The sequence below is a fragment of the Papio anubis genome, chromosome 9, assembly GCF_008728515.1.
Source record: "Papio anubis isolate 15944 chromosome 9, Panubis1.0, whole genome shotgun sequence".
NCBI lineage: Eukaryota > Metazoa > Chordata > Mammalia > Primates > Cercopithecidae > Papio > Papio anubis.
The window spans coordinates 60,592,935-60,619,964 of NC_044984.1; the positions used below are offsets into that span (position 1 = coordinate 60,592,935).

Genomic DNA, 27,030 nt, shown 5'->3' on the forward strand with positions numbered 1-27,030 from the left:
CTGAGGCAGGAGAATTGCTTGAACCCAGGAGGTGGAGATTGCAGTGAGCCAAGATCGCACCACTTCACTCCTCACTCCAGCCTGGTTGACAGAGTGAGACTCCATCTCAAAAAAACAAACAAACAAACAAACAAACAAAAAAATCATCTGTTTCATGTATTTCTAATCTAAAGTATTTCCTTCCTTTTGCTTGCTTCAGTTTAGGTTGTGCTTCTTTTTCTAGTTCCTTAATGTGAAAGTTTAGTTTACTGATTTGATGCATTTCTTCTTTTTTTAAGGTAGGCACTTGCAGCTATAAATTTCCCTCTAAGCATGGCTTTTGCTGCATCTCATAACTTTTGATATGTTGTGTTTTCATTTTCATTCATCTCAAGGTATTTTCTAATTTCTGTCATGACTTCTTTTGGAACTCATTGGTTATTTACGATTTTGTTGTTTAATTTCCAGATACTTGTGAATTTCCCAAATTTCCTTCTGCTGCTGATTTCTGCTTGCATTTCAATGTGATCAGAAAATAGACTTTGTATGATTTTAATCCTTACACATGTATTTGAAGTTCATTTAATTGCCTAAGGTCAGGTCTGTTCTGGAAAATGTTCAATGTACACTTGAGAAATATGTGTATATTTTGGTTTTGGATGGAATGTTCTATAGATGTCTCTTAAGTCTGGTTTATAGTGTTATCAAGGAAATTTGTTATTAATTGGTTATGCTTTCTTGCTAGTTTTCTAAGCAAAATAATTTAAGAAACACTAGAAGATAATCTAGAAAGAAGAAAGCTAGAATATAAAATGAAAGTTTTCTAGTCTGAGACAAAATGTTAGAAATGACAGCAAAATATGGCAGGGTTTTAATCTGTTGTAGGAAGCTACATAAATTACCTCAGTCCAGACAGCACTCTACCAAAGAGAAGTTATAGTCGACATTTGGGGTGGTAAGTATTTGTGATTGATACACACACACACACGCACACACACACATGCCACTTCCAATACTTTATGGCACAAGATGATATAAAAAAAAATAAACGAACCCAGGAAGATATAATATCATAATTGTAACATTTAAAAATATATGTGCAAAAATGCTGATGACACAGCTGGGCACTGTGGCTCATGCCTGTAATCCCAGCTACTCAGGATGCTGAGGCAGGAGAATCACTTGAACCCAGGAGGCGGAGGTTGCAGTGAGCCAAGATTGTACCACTGCACTCCAGCCTGGGTGACAGAGCAAGACTCTGTCTCAAAAAAAAAGGCCCGGTGTGGTGGTTGGCTCATACCTGTAATCCCAGCATTTTGGGAGGTCGAGGCAGGTGGATCTCTTGAGGCCAGGAGTTCGAGACTAGCCTGGCCAACATGGTGAAGCCCCATCTCTATTAAAAATACAAAAAAAATTAGCCAGGCATCCTGACGGGTGCCTGTAATCCCGGCTATTTGGGAGGCTGAGGCAGAAGAATCGCTTGAACCTAGGAGGCAGAGATTGCAATGAGCCGAGATCATGCCACTGCCCTCCAGCCTGGGCAAGAGTGAGACTCCATCTCAAAAAAACAAAAACAAAAACAAAACCTGATAACAATTTTTTAAAAAAATTTTCTTCTGTGTACTTTAATATTTTTAATGTCTAACAATAATTTATCTTATTTATTACTTATTTATTATTTAATTATTTAAATTATTTAAAGTTATGTTAATAATAGATTAAGGCAACTACTTATGTTTTAAGTGAACAAAAGTATGTTTGTATAACATTTGTTAATTAGAAAACTGTTTCACAAATATAACACTTCACAAATAATACTTCCACAAATTTATTGTAAGTGTTCGATGGGAATGAAACTTTAGAAATCAACAATGACTAGCAAGACATTTATTTTCAGAGTCTCAGAAAGAAAAAAAACATTAGGGACATAGAATTGTTTTGTATCTACCTTCCCGTATTTCTCTTTCAGGAGCAGTCTTGAGTCCTTCAGAGAAGAGTTATCAGGAAGGTGGATTTCCAAACATATTACTCAAGGTAGAGTATGTGTGCATGGAAAATGAGCCTGGAACTTTGTTGTATGTATAATTGAGCAAAAGGAATGAAATTAGCAGGCAGAAAGATGCTGGATTTGCCAGCACTTTTTAAAAATCAGAAATGCCCTGGTTCTCTCATTATTCTCTATTTAGTTGAGGATTCAGGAAAGTAGAGATTTATAAATATTTGAGAAATTAAGAGCTTTCTCTTCTCAGTGATCTGTCAGAGATGAGACTGAGAACTACTAAGGATGCTGTGATTTATATATTTGTCTTAACTCAGCTTTTAATTTTCCTTTTTTAGTTGGTGTTTTGCATATCATTGTTAGTTTTTATTACAGCAAACTAGCAGTGATCATTTTTATAGCAGTAGAAGTAATTTAAAATTGACTTTAACTGACTGTGGCATTGAAACTTGAGTTTTTACCGTTGGTATGAAAGCCTTAAATATGGCAATGAATGCTATTAAATAAAGTGAAATAACTTTGATTTCTGCTGACTTTATTTTAAATTAGGTTGCACTCTGTTGCACTGCAGAGTCCCCAGGGAGCTTTAGATTTCTGCTGAAGTTCTGTTCTTTCTAGACTTATGAAATAGAATTACTTTAGTATGTATTTCTTCTCTTAGGAAACAGCCAGTGTCACAGTGGATAATGTTCTTATTCCTGAACATAATGGAAAAGGTAAGAAAAAACAACTTTTTCCAACAATTTTTTTAAAATCATACTTTCATTTAAGTGAATTAAGAAGGAGAAATACCCAATAAACACAATAACCATATAAATTCAGATTCAGTATAAAATTTCATAGATACTAAAATAATTTCAATTTGATTGACACTTATAGTTCTAATAGATGACACATTATTATGTTAAGGCTCCATTGGCAAATGAAGAATGCAATTGTGGTCTCTTCACACAGGGGTATGTTTTTGTTTTTTTTGTTAGTAAAATTTGCTATGTTTGTGTGTCATGGGAAAACATTTTTAAAATTATGTTGAGATTATATAGTTTTAGAAATGCCCACAGCAATTACAGAAATCTTTCAAGATGATTGTAGAGCAATGCTGAAGGTCAGTATGAAAATCTGGTTATTTTCCATATCAACTTTCCTACTTTATTAGTAGGAAGAATAATTTAGTTCCGCCTGGAGTCATTCTGATAAATTTTAAAGACTATTTAAGGCTGTGTTGACTAGTCTTTGCCACTAGATCTGATACTTCTTTCATTGAAAAAAGAATTAGAAAAGTTAGATAAGGCTTTGGTTCCTTAGCAGTAAGGTCTAAATCAAACATTAAGTGTCTTCAGAGAGGATTTTGTATTAGCTATGGAAATATAGCCAAAATTGGGTTCTGAAGGACATAGCCAAACTTTTCCTTTTCAATTTGTATTTGATTACTCTTTGCATGTTTTCTCCCAATCTCCACTTTGGGTGAGTTTTTAAAAGGCTGAATCATCTTTCTAATTTACTCTGAGGAAGTAAATTAGGCAGTTAGAGGGTTTGGCACATGAAAAGTGTTTCTATCAGTCATGCTTGGAGAATATTGCTTACTCATGTCAATATTTCCACTTCCATAATTTTTTAGTAGTTTTAGGTTCACAGTGGGTCAACAGCAACACATTGACCTAATGACCAGGAAATTGAATCTTGGAAGAATTTCTTCCGCTAAGCTCTTTGGCTGATCTCTTTTGAGAGGAGGTAAAATCACAATGCTGCTGTTCTAACCCTTTGCTCTGTGGAATGGTGGGAACTAGATCCAAGTAAATGTGCAGAGAGCACATGATGGGCTTCGGCTTTGGTTCCTGGACCTTTCTCTACTGACCTTCCACTGGACTCTGAATTGTTTCTAATATAGAAGTTTTGGTTATAATGGTGATGTTCATTCTTAGATAACTTATCTTCCCCCTACTTTCCTTCCTAAGGAATACTGCCTAAATCTTCAATCAGCTTTCAAAACATCATAGAAGGAACTAGAAATTTCCACAAAGACTTCCTAATTGGAGAAGGAGAGATTTTTGAGGTATACAGAGTGGAGATTCAAAACCTAACATATGCTGTCAAATTATTTAAACAGGTATGGAAAGAATTATTGTCACAGGACATCAATTCCATTTATTTGCTCATCTTTCATATTTAAAAAAGTCATTTTTCATCGATGTTGAAAGGGGTATTTGAACATAAAATTTTATAAGTGGAAATAAGAGATATGATTTCAGGTGCCTGAAGAAATAAAGACCTGTCTTGCAAGAATGTGGAAGTTAAATGCTTTCCATCCCCAGATGTATAGCATGAAAGACTTTTCCGGGCTGGGTGTGGTGGTTCACGCCTGTAACTCCAGCACTTTGGGAGCCCAAGGTGGGTGGATCACTTGAGGTCAGGAGTTTGAGACCAGCCTGATCAACAGGGTGAAACCCCATCTCTACTAAAATCACACAACTTAGCTGGACATGGTTGTATGCTCCTGTAGTCCCAGCTACTCGGGAGGCTGAGGCAGGAGAATTCCTTGAGCCCAGAAAGAAGAGGCTGCAGTGAGCCAAGATCACGCCACTGCACTCCAGCCTGAGTGATAAAGTGAGATACCACCTCAAAAAAAAAAAAAAAAAAAAAAGGAATTCTGAAAAGTGTCCTGGGACTTTGCTAAAGAGGATCAGATTGTGCTAGCCTGCCACGATTTTCCTGAATTTTTTGGATGAGCTGGGTCCTCTCCAGGCAGCTTCACAGGCTAAGCCACAGTTTGGCATTTGGTACTGCTTTATAAGTTGTCTTCTATCACAACTCAGAAGGGTGGAAGGAGGAGGCTTTCAAGTAGGAGCAACAAACCAACATAACAGGATGGGAGGTCAGAAGACAATTGAGTGACTGCAGCCAGTGAAGCAGAAAGGGAATTCCAGGATCAAGCTCAGGAGTCAGTCAGAGACAGGTCCACACACAAACACAGAAGAGCTGCTCTTCATTTTCTTCATAGTTGGTCAACAATAAGTAAACATTTACTAAACTCTTATATGGACTGGGTGCTGAGCATGTAGAGATGAATAAGGCATAGTTCTGTCCTCAAAGAGCTCACAGTCTCTCTGGGGAAATAGCCAGGTAAACAAAACATTAAACTGTTGTGAAAGAAGTACTTCAGCAGAGAATTGTACAAAAGATCACAGGAGCACATAAAAGATAGCAACTCTTGCTGCCATAAAAAAAAAAAAAAATGAGTTCATGTCCTTTGCAGGGACACAGATGAAGCTGGAAACCATCATCCTTAGCAAACTAACACAAGAACAGAAAACCAAACGCTGCATGTTCTCACTTATAAGTGGGAGTTGAACAATAAGAACACATGAACACAGAGGGGAGAGGAACATCACACACCCGGGGGGTTGGGGAAAATGGGAGAAAGAGCATTAGGACAAATACCTAATGCATGCAGGGCTTAAAACTGAGATGATGGGTTGATGGGTGCAGCAAACCACCATGGCACATGTATACATATGTCACAAACCTGCATGTTCAGCATATGTATCCAGAACTTAAAGTAAAATTAAAAAAGAAAAAAAAAAGGAGAAGAGGTTTAATGGACTCACAGTTTCACATGGCTGGGGAGGCCTCAGTATCATGGCAGAAGGTAAAAGTCATGTCTTATGATGGCAGACAAGAGAGAACTTGTGCAGGGAAGCTCCTGTTTTTAAAACCATCAGATCTTGTGAGACTTATTCACTGTCATGAGAACAGCACTGGAAAGGCCCACCCCCATGATTCATTTAACTCCCACTGAGCCCCTCCCACAACATGTGAGAATTGTGGGAGCTACAATTCAAGATGAATTTGGGTGGGGACACAGCAAAACCATATCAGAAGTCTATCTGAAAAGGTTACATACCATATGATTCCAAATATATGACACTTTGGAAAAGGAAGAACAATTGAGACAGTACAAAAATGATTTCTGGGTGTTTGGTAAGGGGTAGATGAATAGGCAGAGCACAGATGATTTTTAGGGCAGTGAAACTGATACTATATTCTGATACTATAATGGTGGATACATATTATCATGTATTTGTCAAAACCCATAGAATATACCACACTAAGAGTGAACCCTAGTGTAAACTATGGTGATAATATGTCAACATAGGTTCATTGATTTTAACAAATGTACCTCACTGGTGTGAGATGTTAATAATTGGGAAGCTGTGTGCGTGTGTGTAGGAACGCCTTACTTTCCTCTCAATTTTTTCTAAATCTAAATCTGCTCTAAAAAATAAAGTCTACTAATTTAAAAAAAAAAAAAAAAAGATAGCAACAACTCTCTCTACCCAGAGAGGGGATGTATCTGGCACCCAGAAGAGTATCTGGCCAAAGTAACCACTCAATAAACAGTTCTCAAAAACAAATGGAAAAACCTTCCAGCTAGATTTTGAAGGAAGAGTAGAATTTTGGCAGGCAGTGAAGGAGGGGAAGTACATTCTGAGTGGAACAAATAGCAGTTGCAGAGGCCTGGAGACGTATGTATGAAAACGTAGGTCTTACTCATGAATTCATTCAGCGCAGTGGACTGGCCGTAGGGAAGATAGTGAGAAGAGGATGCTGGAAAGATATTAAGTCTGTGGGGTCTGTGTCCCCACCCAAATTCATCTTGAATTGTAGCTCCCACAATTCCCACATATTGTGGGAGGGGCTCAGTGGGAGGTAATTGAATCTTGGGGGTGGGTCTTTCCAGTGCTGTTCTTGTGACAGTGAATAAGTCTCACAAGATCTGATTTTTAAGTAGAAGAGTGAAAGACTTAGATTTGTGTTGTTAAAATATGACTTTGATTCTAGGTTAGATAGTAGATTGGAAGTTGTCAGAAGAATTGGGGGAAAGATGGCAAGAGCTAGACTGGAGGCAGGCTGGGCGTGGTGACTCACGCCTGTAATCCCAGCACTTTGGGAGGCTGAGGTGGGTAGATCACTTGAGGTCAGGAGTTCGAGACCAGACTGTCCAACATGGTGAAATCCTGTCTCTACCAAGAAATCAAAAAAAAAAAAAAAAAAAAGCTGGGTGTGGTGGTGCCTGCCTGTAGTTCCAGCTACTTGGGAGGCTGAGGTGAGAGGATTGCTTGAACGCAGAAGACGGAGGTTGCAGTGAGCCGAGATCACGCCACTGCATTTCAGTCTGGGCAACAGAATAAGACTTTGTCAAAAACAAAACAAAACAAAAAACAAAACAAAACAAAACCCACAGACTGGAGGCAGAAAGACCTGGTGGAGGGATATTTCAGATGTGCAAACCAAGAAATGGACAGGGTGTAAACCAGTGTTCCCAACCCTGACTATATATTAGAATTTTCTAGGGAGCTTTTTAAAAAAATGAGCCTTTAAAAAAATGGGCTTTTAAGAAAATGAGCCTTTAAAAAATGAGCTTTTAAAAAAATGGTAGGCACCAGTGTTTTTTAAAAGATCCCAAGGTGGTTCACATGTGTTGCCACTGTTGAGAGCTAATGCTGTTAGTCTGGGCAAAGTCAGTGAGGATGCAGAGGAGAAAGTATGTCTAAGAGATGAGGTGAAGTGGACCACATCTGATTATCTGTTATAGGACTGGGGAAGTGGGAAGAAGGAGGGTTCCACAGTGATTCCTAGTTTGCAACGTGCATTACAGAACCGTTTAAAAAATTATTTCCCTAATTTCTCCATTTCTCCAAATTGCATTTAGTACTACTTAATTGTACATAGACATCTCAGAATTCCTGAGAAGATGCTAAAGAAACAACCAACTGGCACAACCATTCAACAAATAGAATGTGGTCGCTTTAGAGGTGGCCAAGCTAAAGCCTGTTTCTTAGTGCCAATGTGTCCCTGGCCCCAATTCGTACACTCTCTTATAGTTGAGCCTCAGGACTCCATCCCCAAACGGTCTCTCCAGTCTACTTTCCTGTTCTTTCTGCAGCTGCCACCAAATCACACTCCCTTTTGGGAGTTTTCTTTCCATGAGTCTGAATGGGATATCATTGCCTCTAGAACCCCTTCCCTTTCTTTCTTAAAGACAGGTGTTATTTCCTGGATTGTCTCTGACCCCTCCAGTGTGGTTTGGGTGACACTCCTATGTTTAGCAACAGCATCAAAGCATTACATTATTCACCCACCTCTCTCAAAGGACTAGGCAGTTTTCTTTGAAGAGCTCTTATTTCTCTTTGTATCTTAGTGCCTTATTACAGGGCCTGGCCCATAGCAGTTGCTCAGTAAATGTTTGCTGGATAAATTGAATGAAGCATACATACCTTTTTCAATAATTCAGTTGCTAGTTGTTACGAGTAAAAATACCTGAGATTACCAAGGTGTATACAAAGTCTTACTGTCTCTACATACATTTTAACTTTCTCTTAAGGTGGTAAATGGAAGTATGGACGGACCTCACCCTTCTGCTTTTGTCTCTTCCCCCTATTTTAACCCAACACATGCGTGCACGCGCGCGCGCGCGCACACACACACACACACACACACAAAATCAGGAAAAAATAGGAACATTTAATGAAGCCTTAGCCACAGAACATTGTTAAAGAAATACAGTTTTGTAACATTGTTTATTACCAATTACTTTTCTTAGAGGGACTGAGGTGGGAAATTGTGCTAGGTGTGTTAGATCTGTGCTTCTCTAACTTTAATTACCTGGGAATCATCTTACAATGCAGATTCTGATTCAGCAGATCTGACAGGAGCCCTGGATTTGCCATTTCTCAGCAGCTCCTAGTGAAGCTGAGGTTTTTTGGTCATAGACCACATTTCAAGCAACAGGGTGTTAGAGTGCTACATTAGCATAAACAAAAAAACCAACTTCTTCATTTCTCAAACTAGAAAACTATGACCTTAGGGAGGTTGAGTGACTGACAAAGAGTCACAAATAGCAAGTGTTAGAGATAGGCGGAAAATCCAACCCATCTGGCTCCCAGGACAATGGTCTCGTAAAATGTAAATTCTGATAAAATGGTCCTTGAAAATGATTTTTTAGCCTGATTTATTGTTTCTGACTTCCTGGTTCAACTTGGAAAATAGTTTCCAAAATTCCTGTTGAATTTCTCTTCCTTTATTCCTGAAGGCAGAGCTCCAAAACTCCACCTTCTTTAGCAATTTGCAAATGATAGAACGTTACAGCTGGTGAGAACTAGGAGCAGACTTAATTTAACTCTTTTTTTGGTAGAAGTTGGAAACCTGAGATCCAGAGTCATGCAATGACCTAAGATGTATGAAGGCATCAAGAACAGTGCCAGGGACAGAGTAGGTGCTCAGTACAATATTATCAAACTCATTAAAATATTCATGTGTCAGGCTCTGGGCTATCTTCTAAAGCTTCTTGGAAGTAAAGAGTTATATTTTTATTTGCTTAGTAAGCCCATCTTTTCAAAATGCAAAGGTAAACTTGAACTGACATATCCAAATAACCCAAATCATAAACACCAAATTAGTGAAATTTTGCAGCAGAATAGAAATAATACAAACTGGATTCTTTATAAGATCAAGTGGGGAAGGTTCTAGCTGTCATGGGATTGTCTTTGAATACATAGAATGTTTTTGAATTTATGTAAATGTGTGCAAAATATGATGAAAGAGTTTAGCAAGGCAATACATTGCATGAAAAACTTTTCATTCAAGAACACTCATTCTAGATCTCTTTTGGGGCTAATGGATTTTTGAAAATCTGGTAAAAGCTAAAGATTATTTCCCCAGAAAAGTGTTCATATGCATTTACACCAAAAAGTTCATCTAATTTAGGGAGACTATAGACCCTGGGTTAAGAATCCTAGGAACAGATCCTTTTCTTAATTTTGTTCTTGTCTTTCTGTATATGTAGGAGAAAAAAATGCAATGTAAGAAGCATTGGAAGAGGTTTCTATCTGAGCTTGAAGTCTTACTACTGTGAGTATGTTTTCTCTGGAATTTCCTTCTCTTTGTGCCTGGGTTTCATCTCTGTTCATTTTTTATTTTACAGCACAGAGCTTGGCGTGATATGTAATACATTTGATTTGGATGTTAGAACTTTGGATAAATTTTGACATGTGCTTTAGTATATTCCTTAAAGTACATTTTAAAATAGATCATTTACATAATTCCCTTGAACATATTTTAGCAGGAAACTGTCACAAGGAAGTGGGTTAAATCATATGTGACTAACATGGCTGAATAGTAACTCTTAGAACATTAGAATGGTCTATATTTCACCATTTCCTCTCTTCCTTAGAGACATTCCAGTCTATAAGCTGTTTCATCAGTATAACTCTGTTCAGGAAGAGAGTTTTAGACAAAGAAATCAAGCGATTTTGATGTACATATTATTTTTCGGGAATTCACTCCTGAGTCTGAGAGTCCTTGGAGACAAATTGAAATGACTTCATTTTCATATATATATTCATATCTGCAGCTGTGCAGCCCTCCTCACTGAAAGCCTCTAACCCTGTAGAGTTCACTTGTCACTCTTTACAAATAGGAAACTTTCTTTTCGGTATTTTTTTAACCAAGATGTGAAGTCGGGAGGCAGAGAGGAAGGTGAAGAGAGAAGGCATTATACTGAATCCATTTTCTTTTAGACTGAAGACCAGAAATCAGAATAGTAGAGGCTAATCATCAAAGCTTACATATCACTTAGTCAATAAAAAATGAAATCCAAAATTGTAATAGTAAAAAGTTTTTACATGTGATTGTTTTATTTATTTGCTTATGAAAGTAAGGTTCAAACATTGCAAAATTTCAAAAGTGCAAAAGGATAGACCAAGAAAAGATTTTCTCCCACCATTATCATCCAGTCACTCAGCTGATCTTTCCAAGGCAACAGTATTACCAGTTCCTTGTATATCTTTCCAGAGATATTTTGTGTGTAGGCAAATATGTATTTTGTTTTCTTATTTTTCTCCTTTAACACAAGCAGTGACATGAACACATTGTTCACATTGCTTATTTTCATATTCTATTATATTCTGTACTGTAGTTTACGTAACCATTCCCCTGTTGATGGTTTCTTAGATTTGTTCTAATATTTTATTATATGAAAATAATGCTGCAACAAGAAAACCTTGTATTTATGTTATTTCGTACTTATTTGAGTATATCTGTAAAATAAATTCTCATCAAATGGTGGTATTAAATGGTTATGTGCATTTTATCATAACAAATTGTCCTCCAATATAAGTTATAACAATTTACTTTCAAAGAAGTCATATATGAGTGCCTGGTTTTCCATTGTTGCCAACCTGGTATTTATTCTTACCTCTTAATTTTTGCCAATCTGTTAGGTGAAAATAGTTTATCAGTGTAGCTTTTGAAAAAATTTTTATTGACAAATAAAAATTGTATATATTAATGTGTACAGTGTGATGATTTTATATACAGTATGTACACATTGTCTAATGATTACCACAATCAAATTAATTAATACATCTATCACCACCCATGCTGTACTTTAGATCCCCAGAATGTATTCATTGTACAATGGAAAGGTTGTCTGCTTTGACCAACATCTCTCTATTTTTCCCAACCCCCAACCCTTGGTAACTATTTTTCTGCTCTGTGCTTCTCTATGTTTGACTTTTTTAGCTTCCACATGTAAGTGAGATCATGCAGTATTTGTCTTCTGTGTCTGGCTTATTTCACTTAGCATAATGTCTTCCAGGTTCATCTATGTTGTTGAAAATGGCAGGATTTTCTTCTTTTTATGGCTGAATAATATTCCATTTTTGTGTGTGTGTATGTGTGTTGTGTGTATCACACTTTCTTTATTGTTTATCCATTCATCTGTCAATGGACATTTAAGTTGTGTCTATGTCTTGGTTACTGTAAATAATGCTGCATTAAACATGAGAGCACAGATATCTCTTTGAGATACTGATTTTATTTCTTTTACATACATACCCTGATATGGTTTGGCTCTGTGTCACCACCCAAATCTCATCGTGAATATACTCCCATAATTCCCATGTGTTGTGGGAGGGACCTAGTGGGAGATAATTGAGTCAGGGGGGGCAGTTTCTCCCATACTGTTTTTGTGATAGTGAATAAGTCTCACAAGACCTGATGGTTTTAAAAAGGGGAGTTTCTCTGCACATGCTCTGTTCTTTTGTCTGCCGCCGTGTGAGATGTGCTTTTTACCTTCCACCATGATTGTGGGGCATCCTCAACCATATGGAACTGTAAGCCCATTCAGCCTCTTTCTTTTGTAAATTGCCAGGTCTCGGGTATGTCTTTATCAGCAGCATGAAAACGGACTAATACATACGCAGAAGTGAGATTGTTGGATCTCATGGCAGTTGTATTTTTAGTTTTTTAAGGAACCTCCATTATGGCTGTACCACTTTATATTCCAACCAACAGCATACAAGGACTTCTTTTTCTCCATACCCTCAGCAACTCTCGTATCTTTTTCTCCATACCCTTGGCAACTTTTTGATAATAGCCATCCTAACAAGTGTGAGGTGATATCTCATTGTGGTTTTGATTTGCATTTTTCTGATGATTAGTGATGTTGAGCATCTTTTCATATACCTGTTAGTCATTGGTATGTCTTCTTTGAAAAACCATCTCTTTGGGTCATTTACCCATTTTTATCAGGTTATTTGTTTTTTTGCTATTGAGTTGTATGAATTCCTCACTATTTTGTATCTTAACACCTTATTAGATATATGGTTTGCAAATATTTGCTGCCATTCCATAGGTTTCCTTTTCATTTTGTTGATTGTTTCCTTTGCTGTGCAGAAGCTTTTTAGTTTGATATAGTTCTACTTGCTTATTTTTGCTTTTGTCACCTACGCTTTTGGTGTCATAGCCAAAAAATCATTGCCAAGACCAATCTTAAGGAAAATTTTCCCTATGTTTTCTTCCAGATTTGTATGGTTTCAGATCTTACATTTAAATATTTAATCCATTTTGAGATAATTTTTGTATATGGTGTATAAGACAAAGTTCTAGTTTTATTATTTTGTATGTGGGTATTCAGTTTTCCCAACACCATTTATTGAAGATAATTTTCTTTTTCTGTTGTATATACTTGGTGCCCTTTTCAAAGATTAGTTGATGATGTATATGTAGGTTTATTTCTGTTTTTTTTTTTTTTAATTCTATTCCATTGGTCAATGAGTCTGTTTTTATGCCAGTGCTATATTGTTTTTATTACTATAGCTCTGTAATATAGTTTAAAATCAGGAAGTAAATGCCTCTGGCTTTGTTCTTCTTTCTTAAACTCACTTATACTGTTTGGGGTCTTTTGTGGTTCTGTATAAATTTTAGCATTCTTCTATTTTTTGAAAAATGTCATTGGAATTTTGATAGAAATTGCATTGAATGTGTAGCTCACTTTTATGGACATTTTAACAATATTAATTATTTCAATTCATGTATGTAATGCATCTTTCCATTTATTTGTGTCTTCTTCAGTTTCTTTCATCAGTGTCTTATAGTTGTTAACGCACAGAATTTTCACCTCCTTGGTTAAATTTATTCCTAAGAGTTTTATTCTTTTTAATGCTGTTGTAAATAGGATCAATTTCTTTAATTTCCTTTTCAGATTGTTCATTGTTAGCATATACACACATAGTTAGTTTTTATACATTGATTTTGTATTCTGCAACTTTTCTGAATTTGTTTATTAGTTTTAACAGTTTTTTTGGTGGAGTCTTTTGGGTTTTCATCATGTCATCTGCAGACAGAGCCCATTAACTTCCACCTTTCCAATTAGGATGCCTTTTATTTCTTTTTCTTACCTAATTGCTCTGGCTAGGACTTCCAGCTTTATGTTGAATAGAAATGGAAAGTATGAGCACCCTTATCTTTTTCCTGAACTTAGAGGAAAAGCATTCAGCTTTTCACTGTTAGGTATGATGTTAACTGTGGGTTTGTCATATATGGCATTTATTATGTTGAGATACATTCCTTCTACACCTAATTTGTTGAGAGGTTCCATCATGAAAGGATGTTGAATTTTATCAAATGCCTTTGCATTTGTTGAGATGGTTTTGTGATTTTTGTTTTTCAGTGTGTTAATATGGTGTATAATTTATAGATCTGCACATGTTAAACCATTCTTGCTTCTCGGGGATAAGTCCTGTTTGATTATGGTATTTCATCCTATTAATGTTCTGTTGAAGACTGGGAACGATGGCTCACACCTGTAATCTCAGCACTTTGGGAGGCCAGGGAAGGTGGATCACCTGAGGTCAGGAGTTCAAGACCAGCCTGGCCAACATGATGAAACCCCATCTGTACTAAAAATATAAAAATTAGCCAGGTGTAGTGGCGCACGCTTGCAATCCCAGCTACACAGGAGGCTGAGGCACAAGATTCGCTTGAACCTGGGAGGCAGAGGTTGCAGTGAGCTGAGATCATGCCACTACACTCTAGCCTGGGCAACAAAGCAAGACTCAATTTCCAAAAACAAACAAACAAACAAACAAACAATGTTCTGTTGAATTTAGCTTGCTAGTATTTTGTTGAAGATTTTTGTATCTATGGCCATCAGGGATATTGGCCTACAACTTTTTCTCATTATGTTCTTATCTGGCTTTGATATGAGGGTAATGCTGTCCTAATAAAATAAGATTTACAGTGTTCCCTCCTCTTTAATTTTTTAAAAGAGTTTGACAAGGATTAGTATTAATTCTTTTTTAAATGCTTGTTAAAATTTTGCCAGAAGCTCTATGGTCCTGGACTTTTCTTTGTTGGAGGTTTTTGATTATTGAATCAATCTCCTTAGTTGTTATTGGTCTGTTTAGGTTTTCTATTTCTTCATGATACAGTCTTGGTGGATGGTATGTTTCTAGGAATCCATCTATTTCTTTTACGTTTTCCAGATTGTTGGCATACGATAGTTCATAATAGTCTCTTACGATCCTTTGTGTTTCTGTGGCATCAGTTGTAATGTCTCCTCTTTCATTTATATTTTATTTATTTGAGGCCTCTCAGAAAAAGAAGTCTCATAGTATCAATTTTTCTGAGTGATATTAATAATCCTTTTTTATTAAGAGAGATATTTTATTTTCTATGAAGTAGCTTATAATATTCCTTACCTATTATTATAGATTAGACTGTTGGTCTTTTCTTAATGATTTGAAGGAATATTTTATAATTCCTATTAGAAAATCAGCCTATTTTTATGTTATGAGATGCAAATAATTTTTTACTGTACTGTCATTTCATCTTTGCTTATTATAGTGTTGACATGTAGAAATAGTTTTAATACAGTTAAGTTTATCAAGGTTTTCTTTTAGGGATTCTAGATTTTATGTTATAGTTTAAAAGGCCTTTTCCATTAAGAAGTTATATTTAGGTTGGTGTAAAAGTTATTGCAGTTTTGCCATTAAAAGTTATCACGTTTTTTGCCATTAAAAGTAAACACTTTTTTTTTTTTTTTTTTTTGAGACGGAGTCTTGCTCTGTCACCCAGGCTGGAGTGCAGTGGTTCCATTTCAGCTCACTGCAAGCTCTGCCTCCTGGGTTCACACCATTCTTCTGCCTCAGCCTCCCTAGTAGCTGGGCAAAAACCGCAATAATTTTTGCACCAACCTAATAAAATAGTTCTCCCATTTTTTCCAGTACTTTCATGGCTTCAGTTTTTACATTTATTTACCTGATCCATTTGTTTATCTGGTGAGATATTTTCTGTGAACTACAACAACAGCTTGTCTAGGCTTCAAAAATTCTGTTGGCATTTTTAATGGAATTTTAATAACTTTATAGATTAATCTGGAGACATTTACAATTTTATAATGTTGACTATTCCTGGGGTACCATTTTTATTTTGCTAATATTTATTTTGTGTTAGGCCCTATTTCAAGTGCTTTATGTGTGTTAATTCATTAATCCTCATGACCATCCAATGAGATAAATTCTCCTGTTATCCCCATTTTGCAGATGAGGAAACTGAGGTACATCCTACCTTTTCTATAAGATCCAAGTTATTTCCTAAATCATCTTCTCAGATGTGACTAAGGCAGATGCAGCTTTCTCCTCTTAGAATGTACTATCAAAAATGGGATTGGGAGAGAAATTCCTAAGTAAACAGACAATTTCAATAAACTAAGTGGTAAGATGAGAAATACGAGCACAGAGGAGGGAACGATAACTTGGGGGATGAGCAGCAGAATGGGTTTCTTGATAGAAATAATATCTAAGCTGAGACCTGAAGGATGAGGTTTCTTTAGTTTAATATTAAGGGAATTACCTTAAACAGAATTGTAAACTCCATAGAATGTGACTTCTGATTCCTTTTTTCCCTCCTTTCTCAAGGGAAGGGGGAAAAGCTAATAATTTTTGAGGATCTGGCTTTTGGCTTAACCTTTTATTTAATTTTCATAAGAACCTTGGAAATAGATGTTTTAATTACTGATTACAGTTAAAGGAACAGGCTCAGAGCAATTAAATAACTTGCCCAAGTTAACACAGTCGTTAAAAAGACCGGAGATTCAATCCCAGGTTAGTTGTTCAAGTCTGTTTACCACACCATGGGGCTTGCATAATTTTGTCTGAACAAGGCACTCAGAATGTTTGCTGAAGTGATTTTAGAAGGTATCAGATCTGCTAACCTTCTGATGTATATAATCTAAAACCCTACTGATTTAAAAATTTGTAGCAAAAAGTTAGGTGGCATGGGTCCACAGGTACAAAACCAGCAAACTTTCTCCAAGGTATCTCCACGTTCCATACCTTGGTAACCTCTAAAGTATCCGTTTTTCCGTTTGATCAGTAATACTTAAAAATAAGCACATGGTCTTTTCTCCTCTCTGAGCAAGAGAGTAGAGCACCAGGCCATGGCTGTGTCTATCCGATGTCCACTATCTACTGCCTTCCAGAAGATTCGTCTCTCTGAATTATTTTAAGTTGCAGAAGAACCAACCAGGTATACACGGACTGTTAAATACACTACCTCAATTTCCTTTCAATCCATTGCTTTTCATTTTATAGGTATAGTTGGAATCATAATAGGTGTAGGGATCTTGTATCACAGAAGACTTTGATATATTTAAAAATAAAAACTTCTCTGTGTATGTACATGTATACACACACATACACACACACACACATACACACACATGCTTCCTTCCTTGAAGTAAGAAGAAGAAAAGGAATCAGAACCCCCCTCCCCCACCACATATGCACAATATATATAGGAATGTGTGTGTTTGTAGGAAAATTTTGCTACTGCAGAAATGAATAATAGGCTTTTATAAATAGAATATTTTTTACAGATTTATTTTAATATCCCCAAGCCTGCCCAGAACATAGTAGGTATCCCATAAGTAATTTTTGAATTAAACTGAGCTCACAGTATGTGTGAATTTCACATTTTATGTTTCATAGTTGTTACCTGGGCTCATAGTGATAGCACACACTATTGAGGAATATAGTTTTTGTTAATAAGCTAATAAATGATTATTAGGGGAAAAAAAGCCTGAGAAATGTATGCTACACTGACATAGAAATCTGTGATTTAAAATCAGTGATATACTCTCAACATCAAACATTACTAGTCATATGGATTTAGACAATAATGCAAGCTTTGTGAAGACACTGACATCTCTTTTCAGCTGTGTAACTGGTATCTAGCACAGTACCTGACATAGTAGTGCTCAATAAGTGGATGAATGAAAATGGTATTTATTCTTATGTTTTGGTGACTTAAACTTATATACTTAAATAAATCAAACTAACAATTTTAGTTGTACTGTTTTTACTTAATAAGTCATGTTGTCTTTCATATTGATAAAAATAAGTTAATATTGAATAGTGCTATCTTTTGCAAAGTTTCCAATATTACAAATCTTTAAAACTCTTTATTTTTTGAAAATTTGTGCCTTATATTTGGATGTTTTATTTATATTTACATGATTACAGTCAATCAAAAACAGTAACTAGAATTTTTTTTTTTTTTTTTTTGAGGTGGAGTCTCACTCTTGTCACCCAGGCTGGAGTGCAGTGACATGATCTAGGTTCACTGCAACCTCTGCCTCCCGGTTCAAGCAATTCTCCTGCCTCAGCCTTCTGAGTAGCTGGAATAACCAGGTGCTTACCACCATGCCCGGCTAATTTTTGTGTTTTTAGTAGAAATAGGATTTCACCATGTTGGCCAGGCAGGTCTCAAACTCCTGACCTCAAGTGATCTGCCCGCCTCGGCCTCCCAAATTGCTGGGATTACAGGTGTGAGCCACCGTGCCCTGCCATTAGAACTCTTTAGACCAATTTGGAAAGCAAATCTGTGTCCTGTGCCCAATGTGTCCAGCCAAATTTATATTCTGCTTTAAGCCTATTCTCCATCCCACCTTACTACTCCCACACCAGAGCGTTGTTCATTTCCTGTCTGAATACGCAATTTGATGGCTTTAAAACATCTTTTGTTTCAAGGTTTCACCATCCAAACATACTAGAGTTGGCTGCATATTTTACAGAGACTGAGAAGTTCTGTCTGGTTTATCCATACATGAGAAATGGAACACTTTTTGACAGATTGCAGTGTGCAGTAAGTTCTTTCTATTATTCTGTCTGATCCTCTGACCCCCTGAAGTCCTGGGAGAGCTGCTGAAACCATCTGGGAGAGCTGGGAGGCAAGATGTGTTTGCATGAGGGGAAAGCGAAGGATGGGTTTCCCAAGGAAGCAGTACTTCTTGGATTAATTTCTTACTTTTAGGAGGCTGAGCAAATACCTGAGTTAATGTGTTTTGTGCAACATTTTGGCAACCATATTGGGTTCTTACTCATTATGTAGTAAGAACCCAGCAAATCTTTTGGCAACCATGTTATATTATATTTGGTTCTGTACCTCCAGGGAGTTGGCATCAACTACTCTTATTCCTTAGATAATTTTAATTTGTATAACTTTATATAAAGTATCCTTCAATACAAAGGATTTCCATAACAGTGACACAGACTCTAAAGAGAAAGAGGCAGCCTGGACAACATAGCCAGATCTCGCCTCTACTAAAAAAATGAATAGGCTGGGCACGGTGGCTCATGCCTGTAATACCAGCACTTTGGGAGGGCAAGGTGGGTGGATCACGAGGTCAGGAGTTCGGGACTAGCCTGACCAACATGGTGAAACCCCATATCCACTAAAAATACAAAAATTAGCTGGGTGTGGTAGTGCGCACCTGTAATCCCAGCTACTCAGGAGACTGAGGCAGGAGAATCGCTTGAACCTGGGAGGCAGAGGTTGCAGCGAGCCGAGATTGTGCCATTGCACTCCAGCCTGGAGATTGTGCCATTGCACTCCAGTCTGGGCGACAGAGCAAGACTCTGCCTCAAATAAGTAAGTAAATAAATTGCTGGTCATGGTGGCACATGCCTGTCCCATCTACTTGAGAGGCAGAGGCAGGACAATTGCTTGAGCCCAGGGACATGGAGGCTGTAGTGAGCTACGATTGTGCCACTGTACTCCAGCCTGGGTGACACGGAGTGAGACCTTGTCTCAAAAAAAAAAAAAAAAAAAAAAGAGAGAGAGAGAGAGACAGAGAGAGGGAGAGAGAGAGAGAGAAGGAGGTTGAATAAATGCCATGATCCCTCATTAGATGTTTTTGGAGGTTAAGTTTAAAAATTGATTCCAAATAGGTTAAGTTTCAGTGAGGATGAAAATAAAAGCAGATTGTCTCAATTACTCATACTATTGTACCACAAGTAACTTAAAAATCTTATTTAATTAACTTTTAAGTAGTGTTACCTTACTAGCTATGTTTTGATTAAGCTAATATTAAGAAGTATGGAGTATGTTCACTGTCTATAAAGAGGCCTAGAACTGTCATCAGTAGCAGAAGGAAACCCATCTGGAATTAAAAATAAGTTCTGGAAAACCAAAACGTTGATTCACCCACCTCACCCCACCTTGCTATCTGCTTCTATTCTGGTGTATGTCTGCATAAGGAATACATAGGTAGTTTTTACTCAGAAAGTGCAACCAAACCAATTGCTGTTGTCGTTTTAGGGTGACATGGCCCCACTCCCTTGGCATGTTCGAATCAGTATATTAATAGGAATATCCAAAGCCATTCACTACCTGCACAACGTTCAACCATGCTCGGTCATCTGTGGCAGTATATCAAGGTAAATGATTCCAGAGCTTTTGGTTATTCCTGAAAGCTTCTTTTATCCTCACACGTGAGTCATACTTCACACTATTCTCTGCTGTAGTTCTCCTGGTATGTGTGTGTGTGTGTGTGTGTGTGAAGAACTGTCATCTAGGTATTTAAAAACCCTATATTTTTATTAATGAAAATGTGTCTACCAAATTTAAAAAGCTATATGTATGTTGCCAAAAAGAGGGTTTGCATTATCTTTGGGAATTATTAATGAACAATGTAGGATAGACAATTCTGTGTACAGATGGTCCCAATTTATGATGATTCAACGAAATGATTTTTTTGGACTTTACGATGGCACAAAAGTGATACGTGTTAAGTAGAAATCATACTTTGAGTATCCCCATATGGTCATTCTGTTTTTCAGTTTCAGTACAGTATTCAATTTATTCTATGAGGTGGTTAACACTTTATTATAAACTAGCCTTTGCACTAGATGATTTTGCCCAACTGTAGGCTAATATAATTGTTCTGAGCACATTTAACATAGACTAGGCTAAGCTAGGATGTTCGGTAGGTTAGGTGTATTAAATGCATTTTCGACTTACCATGAGTTTGTCAGGATGTAACCTCATAAGTTGAGAAGCATCTGTATTTTAGTAATTATTAATGGCACTTTGTGAAATGAACCTGTCTTTATCTACTTTTTTTAAAAACTGAAGCTTAAAGAAAAATGAAGCAACTTAAATGGGGATTCCTAGCAAGCTGGCAGTAGTAAATAGCGATACAAATTGTTTGTCCTTGAGTCTCCAGTGTCTTGCTCATCCTACTGAGCCTGCTGTCTCGTAACTTTATGTATTAACCTACGACAAGCTGAGCAGCAACCCCAGTGTTCATTTTTTGAGACACGAGAAAATTAGAAGCAACATCTCTCACATTTCTTCTTCTAGGCATAAAGAATCATTCGCACAGACTAGATACCCCCTGCCGGTGAATTTTTTTCTATTTGCCCTTTATCTTGAACCTGTCCAAAAGTACATGAATACACCTTTGCTGAATATCAAGGAAGACTGAATTTAAAAGACTGCTGCTGCTTCTGAACCATTTCCCAGTATCTTGAAAAAAAATTTGTAGGATGCTTTTGACTTGGGCAGAAGAGGAGCTGATTACTTACTTGTTTTTTGGATGAAATGAACTCCATAGGAAAAGACTCTAGGTTTTACTTAGTTCTAGAGGGGTGGGATGACCTACTGATAGATGTCTGTGCTTGTTGCAGTGTGGCAATCCAGCAAATGCTAGTGGCTTTGTAGAAACAGCATAAAATTAATGACACTCAAGGGACCTGAATATAGAGGGACCGTGAGGGTCTTGAGTCAGTGGAGTTATCTATTGAATTGCTTTCAAAGGGCTTAGGTGGCCGCCCACAACCTAAAACAATCCCTTCTCCACTCAGTTTGCAACCAACACTGAGCACACTAAGTGCTCAAGTATATGTTTTACTGAGTAAATACATATCTGGAATGTTGCTAAACATATTCTTCCTTTGGTCTAAACTTAAAGTAAGTATTAGCTTATTTTAAATCCCCAAGAAGTAACAGATTAATTTTATTAAGTTTTCTTTTGTGTGGCTGAGTTCATCAAATCCTTTCCTGAATGCAGAGTTTGAAGGAGAAAGAAAAGAGAAGGTGTTGGGGTTTTGGCTCTTGATGGGAGACGGGGACAGAGAGTCACTAACTGAAGCAAAGGGAGCATCAGGGCAGGGAGGGAGGCAGAGGCAAGCTCTGCCCATGTCCGGTTATTTTTCACAGCTGAAATTGGGCAAGGTGATTTGGATGTGACAGCGTCTCTCTCCTGGTATTTGGTGAGAGCACAGGCTTTGGGCCCTCATTTCCACTTTCTCGCTGTTGGTCCGTGTCTTCAGGCAGGTTCCCAGGAAGTGGGCTCAGAAGCATAGATTTACCTGCAGGAGATTTTTAAGAGAGGGCTCTCAGTCACAGCAAATGAAGCGAGGAAAGGAAAAAGGCAGGATTGGGCAGCTGGAGAGGTTGAGTTGGGATATTGTTGTCCTAGAGGCCTCAGTCCATGCTATGGGGAAGCACTGAAGCTGGGATGGTCCTTCAAAGACATCCCAGAGGCAGGTAGGGCACTCTGGACTTTGCAGCCCTGCATCTGACCAGCCGTCTTGTGGAGCAGTAATGTGGCTGCGTGAGGCAACTCGCCTCTACCAAGACAGTTCCCAGACTGTGGCTCAGCTGTGAGCCATCTTTAGCCAACTCTTCCTGCTGGGGAACCAGAGCCTCCCTGGGACCCAAGGAGGGAGCCAAGTGGGGTGGTAAAGGACGGGGTGGGAAAGGGTGGGGCTGGGGGTGCGTGGAGTCATGTTGGGAGATGGCAGCCACCATAGTTATAAAGGAAGATTTGACAGGACACAGTTCTGGAAAATGTGACACAAAGATTTTTGTTTTTCACGTACTTTGCTCCCCACCCTCCTCCCATCCTTTTCTCTTAGCTCATTGTCCCCATAATGTTTAAATCAGAGAGACTTTCCACTTAAAATGCGATTCTGAGCAAATTGCTTAATGTCTGCAAGCCTCAATCTTCCCCTCTGCAAAATGCTAGTAGTAGAATAATAGCTTCTATCTCCTAGGGTTAAATGACATAAGGTCCTTGGCACAGAGCATACACATCTTCAGTGGTAACTCCTGTCCTAATTGGTCGAGAAGTGGTGGGAGTGGCACAATGGCAGAGACCAAGTACTGTGGTGGCCAATCAGTCTTTTTACTTAACACTCTTCCCTCTATCGTCAGTTTATAGTGTTTGAAAAGTGGACCCACCGACTAAGCTCTAGTTTAAGAAAAATTACTTCTCTGTTAATATGTTTACTGACCAGGTGTGGTGGCTTACGCTCATAGTCCCAGCACTTTGGGAGGCCAAAGTGGGTCAATTACGTGAGGCCAGGAGTTTGAGACCAGCCTGGCCAACATGGTGAAACCCCATTCTCCACTTAAAAAAAAAGTGTTTATTAAATATCTTGAGAATCCCATTCATCTTATTTCACAAATGTTTATAGAACATCTGTTGTGTACAGATCATTGTGTTAGACCACAGTGGGAGAGATATTGCTGATGATAGTCTTGTCCTTGAAGGTTCAACCTGGTAATCAGAAAGATAACATAAACACAAAATGTGTAGTGCAACGGTAACTATGCCCGCTGAGTGGCTGGTCTGACAAGGCTTCCTCTCGTTAGGGAGTTCCAAGCCAGGTCTTGGAAAAAGTGGGATTGGTTGAAAGAAGGGGAGAGAATATTCCTGGTGGAGGCAATAATTTGTTCAAAGGAACAGAGTAAAGAATTGTCACGTATATGGTAAAAGCAAGAGAAATCAGTTGGTTGGAAAAGAAAGGACAAGGTTGGAGAATAAGGTAAAGTGAGGCTAGAGAAGAATAAGGACTGTGGTGAGCAGGGGATGGAATGAGGCTTTAGATGCTGACTAGGCTGAGGAACTAGGTTTGACAAGCTGGGCTCTAGTGAGAGTCTGCAGCTCGTCTAGGATATAGGTGGAAACCAAAAGGTTCTCACAACTTAAAAGGAGACCAGTTCTTCCAGGTCACTATCCCAGGAACTCGTCTGGATGTACAGAACTATAAAAATCATTTAAGCAACACTGCTAGACAGAATACCCAACAGGTAACAAAGATACAGAGTACCCAGAGAGATCTGATCAGAAACAAGAATATTATGGAAGAGACAGGGCTTGAAATGCATCTAGCAATGTATTTTATATTTTACTTGGTGGTGGGGCTGCTGACAATTGTTGCCTTTCTGAGTGTTCCAAAGAGTTCAAGGATTTCAATGTAACCCATTCATAAAATGTGCATACCCAGGCACGTGTCAGGGTATGGAGATCCGTGGCTGTGGGCATTTGTTAGAGAACTGTGGTTTCACAAGGGCTCGTCAATGTATCCCTGCCTGTTCCAAAGCAAATCAGTCCCTTCCATAGTCATTGAACTCTTGGCCTTTCTGCTGAGCCTGCCAGCAAAGATGTTAATTAGTGCCAACTGTAACAGTGGATTTTCCCCTAGTGTTTGGTGGTGTGCACACCTGTTCTCTAGAAAATGGAACGAGACCAACTCAGTTCATTTGGGATACTGAACACCTGTCAGATGGTAATGACAGTCAGGCCCCAGCAGCCTCGGCCAGATGTGATTGGCTGACCTAGATTACCCTCCTGAATCTCTTTTAAATGAATCCTTCACTGTGCTCTAAACCTGGGCCTCTCTGAGTCTTGATCCCTCTGTGTGTAGGTCAGTGCTTTTAAGACTGAGCTGTCTGAAATCCCTGCCTCTTCTGCCTTTGTCGTATTAATTTTCTAAATCTGTGTAAGGGAGACAGCTTCTAGGAGGGAGAGATGAAGTTTTATTGTACAGCTCCGAAAATTGGCTCAGAAAAGGACATCTCAAAATCTGTGTTAAACAGTGGCCTTTTCCCTGAGTAATTCGGGGCTCTGTTTTTATTAGAGGAGTGAACAATGGAAGATGCTGTTACCTTTATTTTCTTTTCTGTATTTGGGCTTCAGAGTGATGAGTCACAGAATACTTTATCCTAAATCTTTGATATTATTATGTTTTTAACAGTATGAAATAACATGGAACAATGTACATACGGTGAGATTAAGTGGAAAAGACCAAATTAAAGTAACATATAGTATATAATTATAACTTTGTATAACTACAAATTCATGCATTAAAAAATATTAAAAGTAAAACATACCAAAATATCAACAACATTTTATTTGGTTGGAGAAACTATAGCTTATTTTTCAATGGCTTATTTTTTTTACTTCTTTATGTTCTTTAGATTGTATTTAAAGAAGTATGTTCTAGTCTAACAATAACATAAAGTTTATTAGACAAAAATAACTTGGCATCAGACCTTACTATCTCAAGCCAAATAATTGGAAAAAGTTCCAAAAGACAGTCTCAAGTTACTAAATGAAATCCTTAAGTTACCAGTTCAATCATTCTGTGTAATTAATTTTATCAGTAAAGAAGCTGGATAATCTGTCATTTTTATGGTTTTAAAATAGTTTTTAAAATGAAAGCTGGAAAGTCATTATTCAGCAGCCTGGTGCCCAAAGTATGAATAACATCTTTTGTCTAAAGCAAAGTGAAATGGTACTCATGTCTTCAGCAGGGAGAAGGGAGGATGAGGATGAGGATGTGGATGTGGGAAGACCACCAGAAATCTGTGTTCAGGCCAGGTGCGGTGGCTCACACCTATAATCCCAGCACTTTGGGAGACCGAGGTAGGCAGATCACTTGAGGTCAGGAGTTTGAGACCAGCCTGGCCAACATGCTGAAACTCCATCTCTACTAAAAATACAAAAAAAAAAAAATTAACCAGGCATGGTGGCGAGCGCTTGTAGTCCCAGCTACTCTGGAGGCTGAGGCAGGAGAATTGCTTGAACCCAGGAGGTGGAGGTTGCAGTGAGCTAAAATTGCATCACTGCACTACAGCCTGGGTGACAGAGCGAGACTCTGTCTAAAACAAACAAACAAACAAACAAACAAAACAAAAAGAAGAAAAAGAAATCAGAGTTCAGACCCGGGGCTTGTCTGTCTTTCTGTGGCCAGAGAGCGGCCAAAAGTTTTCACACTTGCACATTCGGAGCCAACCAAGACAGTCTTAAGGTGACCTCTTGTTGCTGTCAATTCTTTGACATTACACCTGCCTATTTTTGTCCTGGGCTCTACACTCACGAGTCTAGGACTGTTACAGGAGAATGTGACCCTGTTATAGACTCAACATTATGCTTAAGTAAACAACATCAGGTGATCTCCCTGTAAGTGTCAAATGATGTCGTTGGGGCTGTACAGTAGGAATTTTGGAGAAAGGAGGAGCACTGGAATTCAGAGCGGTCAAGTGAAAAGTTCATGGAGGAAGTGAATCTTATGGCTGTGGAGAGGATTCGGATAAAAATAAAGCAGGGGAGAGTGTTTTCAAGATGAGGGGAACAGAATGGAGAGAGGCCAAGACAGCAGAAAGCACAATTTGTCCTGACTGCATAGTAAGTACTAATACCTTACGGGTAGCGGGTAGACTGCCATCAGATGAGGGAGCTCAATGAGACCAGAGACTTTTCACCTGACATCAACACCTGCTGAATAACTTGTTAGCAATCCTCCCAGCAAGCCTGAGTTCAGGTGTTACAGTTATTATCTCCATTTGATAGAGGAGAAAGCTGAGGCTTACAGAGATTAGTGACTGGCCTCTGTCTCATGGCTGTGGAAGGAAAAAGGGAGGTTGCATTCCATGTTTGTGTGAGTCCAATCATCATACACTTTTTAAGGAATTAAAGGTCTGGGATTACTGGAAATATGTTGGTGTCATCGGCAGAGACAGGGCAATTGGGAAGGAGAGGAGAGCATAATTAGTGTGCAGAAATTTGGAAATGCTGACATTGGACTCCTGGGGAAATTGGCAGTAGCAACAGGCATTGAAGGGGACATCGGGCCTGGAAAGCAGTGAGAGTAGATAGCTTTCTAAGGAAGAAGCTGTCAAAGACACAGCTCAGAAACACCCACAGGAGAAGCAATGCCCATGTTTCCAAGGTGCTTTCAACAAGTCGGGGGGTTTATTTAGCTAAAAAATGTCTCAGTAATTTGAACTCTTCAAAGAGAATGTTATAAAAACAAAATCTGCTTCCAGGTGGTGGAATTTGAGAAGGAAAGGATTTAAAGAAAAGAATCTTGAAAAGTTGCAGCCTGTATTCTTGGCAAAGACCCTCACATTTTTATTGGAGAAACGAAGAGGTTTTTGACTTACAGGATCACTTAAAAGCATCTGAAAGCAGTAAACTTCCTTGTTATTTCCCTCCTATCCCTTAGTGAGCTTAATTGTTTTCACATTTATGAACTATTTTAAATGGAAATGCATTTTATCCTCAGCATTTTCCATCCCAGACATTTCATTCCTGCTAATGTTTCCAAAGCAAAGAGATAATCTTGGTGAACATTTCT

General features: G+C 38.1%; 1 protein-coding gene across 2 annotated transcripts in view; it reads left to right on the top strand.

Annotated features, from left to right (window-relative positions):
- The window catches only part of IRAK3 (interleukin 1 receptor associated kinase 3), a 59,026-nt gene that overhangs the window by 17,848 nt on the left and 14,148 nt on the right, over positions 1 to 27,030 (top strand). For both annotated transcript variants that reach the window (XM_003906738.4, XM_009181151.4), the window contains 6 exons: positions 1,949 to 2,013; positions 2,640 to 2,694; positions 3,934 to 4,085; positions 9,822 to 9,886; positions 18,349 to 18,463; positions 19,919 to 20,037. In XM_003906738.4, the coding sequence (XP_003906787.1) occupies positions 1,949 to 2,013; positions 2,640 to 2,694; positions 3,934 to 4,085; positions 9,822 to 9,886; positions 18,349 to 18,463; positions 19,919 to 20,037 (571 nt within the window). The remainder of the gene's footprint in view (positions 1 to 1,948; positions 2,014 to 2,639; positions 2,695 to 3,933; positions 4,086 to 9,821; positions 9,887 to 18,348; positions 18,464 to 19,918; positions 20,038 to 27,030) is intronic.